This window comes from Ischnura elegans, chromosome 7 (assembly GCF_921293095.1).
Source record: "Ischnura elegans chromosome 7, ioIscEleg1.1, whole genome shotgun sequence".
In the NCBI taxonomy this organism is placed as follows: Eukaryota; Metazoa; Arthropoda; class Insecta; order Odonata; family Coenagrionidae; genus Ischnura; species Ischnura elegans.
Window position 1 is genome coordinate 79,278,970 of NC_060252.1, and position 6,348 is coordinate 79,285,317.

The following is a 6,348-nucleotide window of genomic DNA, read 5'->3' on the forward strand; positions in this document are numbered from 1 at the left end:
TTTTGCATTGTGCTGATGATGATGCTAATGACGGACGAGAAAATGGGGAAAAATGAATTCCCGTACCAATCCGTTCGGCAAAATATCTCTCTTAATTTATTGTTTCTGTCAGACCTGGAAATGAAGTGGGATTCTAATGTGATATTCTCCGTGTCACTCTTATAGAAACCCATTGTCAATCGCTCAAGCAATATAAGCCTGGCGACTAGTCTTCGAAGTTCTAGTACTTTCCAATCAAATCCGTTTAACATCTGTGCAACGCTTCCTGTACGCCCGCAGCAGTTTTTGACGAATTGCGCCGCTTTCATTTGTATTTTATTCGATTCACGAATTAAGTCTTTCTGCACCAGATCCCATGTGCCCGCTGCATATTCAAGATGCGGCCGGACGAGTGTGAAATAGCACCTATCTTTTGCTTTCTCGTTCGGAAACCTTCCCACAATACGCTTGACAGTCCTAGCTTCTCTAGGGCTCTTTCACAAATGTTTCTGATGTGTGTACCCCACGATAGGCTCGAAGTAATCGTAACTACTAGACACTTAACTTCATATATCGCCTTTATGTTCACTTCATCCGCAGCATATACATGGGGATAGTTGGACGACCCCCGCAAGAAATGTACCGATATGACTAATTTCGCGATACACGACAGCGCCGTCAGCAAATCGACGTATTTTACTTCTAATTTGAGAGCATTGGCCATTTATGTTTATAATGAACAAAATGGGGCCGATTACGCTTCCTTATGGGACACCTGATGTTACTTTCACTACTTGTTTGCAAAAACTTCTTTTTGTTTACGATCTCTCAGAGAGTCGCGTTTCTAGTTTACTACTGTTTCATTTAGCCCATACGACTCTGATTCGCATAAAAGTTTATTGTGAGGTACCGTGCCGAAGGCTTTTGTGAAACCTAGAAATTTTGAATGAAAAATTGAACTTTGGTTTCCCACAAAATATTTTTATTAGTACACCCATGTTCAGGGCAAGTTGCCTCGGCAGGTGAGTTATTACACACTTCTTAGTGGATTCCGACTTCCATGGCCACCCTCCTGCTGTCGTAAACAACCAACACCTTTCATGGCGCCCCATGACCGTCGATTCGGGCGCCTTAACCTGTCAGCCTAGCGGGTACAGCATTGGTTTTCCTTTTATCATTACTCACCTGCCGAAGCAACTAGGCCCGAAAATGGGTGTGTACTAATAAAAATGCTCTATGGAAAAACTAAGTTTCATTTTTCATTCAAAATTAGTAAATTCCATAAAGTATCGCCAGGAACCATCAACTTCAAACCTGGAAATAATGAGTCGACTTGTCTCTTCGAATCACTGGACTGTGACGAGAGCATGTAGAAAAACAAATGATCTTTCTGAGACGAATGGGAAATACTTTCAGTTCTAGTTCTTTGTGAGAAAATTATTTGGTCTTGCCATCGGAGTCGACTGCTTAAGCAACATGCGCACCCTGCATACACATCGATTTCGGACGGCCTGTAGAATATCGGCCGATATTTTACAGGTGGAGCGTTGCTTGCACACACGCTGGATTTTAACCGGCGAAACGATCACTTACTTGGTTTTTGTACCGGTGCCGGTGATCCACAGTGGCAATGACCGGCTCATAACCAGCTTTTTACCGGTGCTGGTGCGTGGTCGGTGTGCAAGATTCATTGCACACTGAGCGGTCCAAAATCGATGGGTCTGCAAGAAGCCTCAGGGATAAGGAGAGGTAGGAAATTTTAAAATATTCCATTTCCAGTGCAGTATTTATTCTTTAGTCATGTGCTACATTCAATAAATGCTAGCTCTCATGAGCTGCTTTATTTTCTGTGTTATATTGTTTTGCTAGCCGTTTCTGTTCGCTCCCCATTTCGTGCTCAGTTCCTTTCTCCCTTCCTTCGGCGGCGATGTTCCTCGCTGCTGCTGCTGCGACTGCTTCTGTCTCTTCGGTTCGGGCGTCTCCTCAGCACACTGCATCGGCTGGGCCTCACGCAGAGTCCCCTATTAAACTCGTCGCGGACCCGCTCGCCGGCGCAAAAGCATCCCGGACGGCACTGGCGCGTGCAAGTCGTTTGCAGCAGGTAGTTCCCGCAGGTCCTCGTGCAACCGGGCCCACAGGCGAGGAATACCTCATTCCGTCTGCACCGAGGGTTACCGGAAATTGGTCCGTTGAATAGATTGCCTAAGTCTGGAATATTATTGTTGTTGTTTCCAGTGCCCTGATTAGGTATGAACACGTTTGGATTTGGATTTGCATTTGGATTTGTATTTGGAATTACTCCCGAAGGGTTGAATACACTTTGTGGCAGTATGTTTCCGCTTGTTATGATTGCTTCGCCGCTGACTGGAAGAGGCCGCTGGATAAGGTAATTGCTTGCTACCTGTGGGTCTGCAAATAAAAAAAATAAAAAACAAAGTTAGTCGTTTGGTGATGCTCGGTGAAAGATATCGTATGGAGATATTCAAACCTTACATGATATGAAATTAATCAATCAGTCACATTTCACAGTAATTGTAATGAGAAAGCATTACTCTGGAGTGAGAAATGACAGACCGACCTTTGGCTTTCCGCAACCTCAAACTATCGGTGGCATCCGAATTCCGTACCATTTATTACCGTCAAAAAAGGTCGCAAAAAAGTCCACTAATTCGTGCGTCAGTATTCCGCAAATTACCAGTAGCTAGTTGTTCCGAGCGGGTGTGTTTCTGCCAGCTGCAATGTGTGCTAGGTGTATAGCATAGTGCGAAATTATTAATTTTTAGAATTGCTGTTATACTAACTAAAAATTCGCAGAAACTTGAAAAATAAATTTAAGTTTGGCTTTCGATTTGGTCAATTATGCCTATTATATGCCTCGAACAGCTAAAAAAAAATGTTTTGCGCCGCAAATCCAGATGTTATCTGTCCATAGGTACTAGACATTTATAAATTCATGCCTAATTTAGATCTGAGAGACGACGCATTGTCGCTGGCATAGCAGTACTATTCGAAGTTAAGACGCTTTCGGTCTGGAAAGTAAGGTTAGGCTGTGCATGTGGATGAGCCGAATCTATCATGTTTAGGGGAAAGTTTCATGATCAAGGGAAAATTGCGACGGAAATCAAGGAACTTGGCTAGCGTAGTGGAATGCGTTGTGGCCCTGATAGTCAAAGTCATGTGGCTTGACTTCCAGTCCAGAGGAATTTTTCTCCCGAGGAACTTTTGTGAATTTCAACGCCAAAATTATGTGGTTCGATTCCCGGCCAAGAGGAATTTTTACCCGTGGAAATGTTTTGTGAAATTCAACGCCGTTCGCGTTGCCGGTTGTAAACGAATCGCAATGTATAACTAGTTTTCTGGTATTAATGTTAAATAATCATTTAAACCATCTCATATTTGATCGTAACGGTATCGTCTACTTCGTGAACAGTTCATAGGATCATCGCCGGGTTAGGAATTGCATTTATGTAACGTTTTGATGTCCAAATTGTCGGCAGAAATCCATTTCCTCACACGGTGGCGATCCCGAGAACTCTTCACATAGTCTATTCGCCGCTATAACTAAATACACTCAGAAGTGAGGACACACATTTATTCACCTAGAAATCCCAAAATCTTTCCTTCTCCACTACTTCCTTGTCGTCATCTTCCCATTATTTTGCAATTCCTTGAAATTTCATTCCCTTCTCAGATGACTACTAGTTGAATTGGACTGCTGGATGCTTATTTAACATCGGGTATTTTGGTGACTAAAATCAACTACATCTGAAAGAAACTTTAGCATGGCGTCCGCGTAAATTCTAAAATCTTGAAGTGAGAGTTTTAAGACCGATGGAAAACAGGAGAGAAAGTTAATGTACATCTCGCGTTGGTCATAGCCGAGAAAAGGGTGCAGCTTTTACAGTAAAGAACCAAATTATGCATTGATTTGCTGATGGACGAATGTAATGTTAGTTGATTAAGGGGAGAATTTTAATGCTGCGATATTGGGGAAAAACTCTGTCCTAGGCCGACTAAGTCCTAACAAGCTGTGAAAGTGGGCCTTGTCGAACGTGAAAACCATGTATTCCCAAGAAGAACAAAAGTTAGCACCCTAAATTCCGTTTTTCTTTTTCTTTGAAAGTTGTGAACTCATCGCATAAATGTGTGGAAAATCTCTGTTTTTAATTTAAAATACTTTATCTAAGGAATCTCTTATTATCATGCATCTAACAAGAGCCAAAGAAAACCATGCCAGAGGCTAAGCCAAATCTTTGCCTTTTGACGCGATCTGTATTACAGGTATTTAATTCTGCCCGTGAAAATTTTTGGATGAGAAAGTAAAAGAAGTGCACTTGTCCGACCACACCTTTAATACGCAGTGAGCATATGAGATCCGGCGCAGAAAAACTTTATCCGTGAATGGAATAAAATACAAAGGAAAGCTGCCCAATAAGTCAAAAACTGCTACGGGCGTACCGACAGCGTTACCCGGGTGTTAAGCGAATTAGGGTGGGAGCCGCTTGAGACTCGGAGGCAGCGCGCTAGGTTTAGATAGCTTGAATAATTGAGAATAGTTATCTTTAATAGCGACAGGGAGAACATCATCTTAGAACCCACTATATTTACAGGTCCGACAGAAACTAAAATTTAAGAGAGACTTATTTTGCCGAACGGATTGAAATGGGAATTCATTTTTCCCGCGAAACTAAAATGACTTAAATAAATGGTAATCTTAATTTTGTTTGAGCATTTACTTTTTATATGCATATAGCTGGTGTCCTAACATTCCCTGCCGCAAGCCTTTTAGACGGCTTGCAGAGTAGTATGAAGGTGAAGATGAAGTACTTCCTGTCACTGAAAATTTCCAGGAGATGATCACGTCAATGACTCAAGTGAAATGAAACTCACCTGCTTTGGCCAATGCAAAGACCATTGCCGAGAATGCTACCAGGATGATCGCCATGACGATGGAAGTAGTGCGACTTGACTGCTGCTTTGGAAACGACTGATGTCTGTACCGCTTTACTTCTCCCTTTTAAGAGTATCCTTTATCTCTGTCTTTGGTATAAAAAAGAGTCAAACTTCATTTTCAGGCCGAGCGTGACGAGTTAAATTTTGCAAACCGAATTGCATTTGACTGGAAATGGTAGCAACTCTCTAGCTATCTTAACGGATTATGCTATCTTGTCGGTAAATGCTCATGCAAGATTTTTTATATAGTTTCCAAAAGTATTCCAAGCGAGCTTTCCGTGATAAATGGAATGACAGGCTGAGATAATTTTAAAAGGCATACTTGTTGGGCCGATCTTATTAAGATTAATGGAGTTCCTCTTGACATACATAGTGAAGGTAATAGGGTTCGTGATCTATTTCATGTCATTCTGTCCATAAAATGTTATCATAATGTCATTGATGATATTTGGATGATTTGAGGTTAAATGCGGTATATTTATTATAATTCGCTTGTAATCATAAAAAAGCCTTTTTGCATGAAAGAACAAATTTGAATGTGCTAACGGTGATACCTCTCCTTAAAGGGAGTATTAATCAGTTTTTAAAAAGTGTCGCTTGATATCTTTTTACTGGGTTTTGAACATAGGGAAAGTGTGGCATTTTAAATTTAATTACTTTTTACATTCATACTCCTATACTCACATATACTTGTGTGAGAAATAATTCTGATATTCGTATTTATCCTGTACATTTGTTTTAGCCATAGAAATTAAGTTTGCTGTAAAATTTTCATAGCAAACTGCTATGCCAGTTGTTTGAGTAATGTAGGGCTCCGTCGTTGATTCTCCAATTTCCGTGGCTCAATAAGCAAAATAAATATTTATATGCATGCAAAATATGTTTGACATACTTGATAGTAAAAATGAATCAATCAAAACAATTTTTTACACTTATTTTCCAATTATCTACCGTGGAATTAGATGTCACGAAAACTAAGGAAAAGAAATACGAGTGGAATTTTTGATTTTTGTGCTATTCATTTTTCATCGAATGGATAGCAACCTCAAAGCCAACTGATTTTGATGTATTTTAATGCATCCTGGATAAGTTTTACTAAGTGCTGAAATTTTCTTCCTGTGTTTTAATGAAATAACCAAGATTTTTTGTTTCGTATGTATTGAAAATTGGAATTAAGGTTGCTTATAATAACTAGTTGCATTAATCGAACTAGAAGAAATTGCCGATTTGTATTTATTGAATACCATACCATCGAAAACAGTAGGTGCTACACATTGGAACTTTACATCGGGGATTTCAACAAAGTTAACAATTATACGTGCGCGAACAACCATGCCCTGGATAGAGTCACCCAACCCAGGCGGAACTCTAACCCACGACCTCCTGTTTGGCAGGTGAGGGCTTTAACCTGCCGCC

The 6,348-nt window shown here is 40.6% G+C and overlaps 1 protein-coding gene across 1 annotated transcript; it reads right to left on the reverse strand.

Annotated features, from left to right (window-relative positions):
* Window positions 1-1,760: 1,760 nt before the first annotated feature.
* Window positions 1,761-4,951, reverse strand: LOC124162846. The gene is made up of 2 exons (XM_046539519.1): window positions 4,870-4,951; window positions 1,761-2,388 (listed from the first exon to the last, which is right to left on the reverse strand). Exons 1-2 carry the CDS (start codon window positions 4,922-4,924, stop codon window positions 1,877-1,879), a joined length of 567 nt encoding a protein of 188 aa, XP_046395475.1. The 5' UTR covers window positions 4,925-4,951; the 3' UTR covers window positions 1,761-1,876.
* Window positions 4,952-6,348: the final 1,397 nt, after the last annotated feature.

Excerpts from the sequence above, each read along its gene's own strand:
- LOC124162846 (XM_046539519.1), bottom strand. The coding sequence starts at position 4,924 with ATGGCGATCATCCTGGTAGCATTCTCGGCAATGGTCTTTGCATTGGCC. Across the intron at positions 2,389-4,869 it reads CTTTGCATTGGCCAAAGCAG|ACCCACAGGTAGCAAGCAAT; the intron begins GTGAGTTTCATT and ends TTTTATTTGCAG.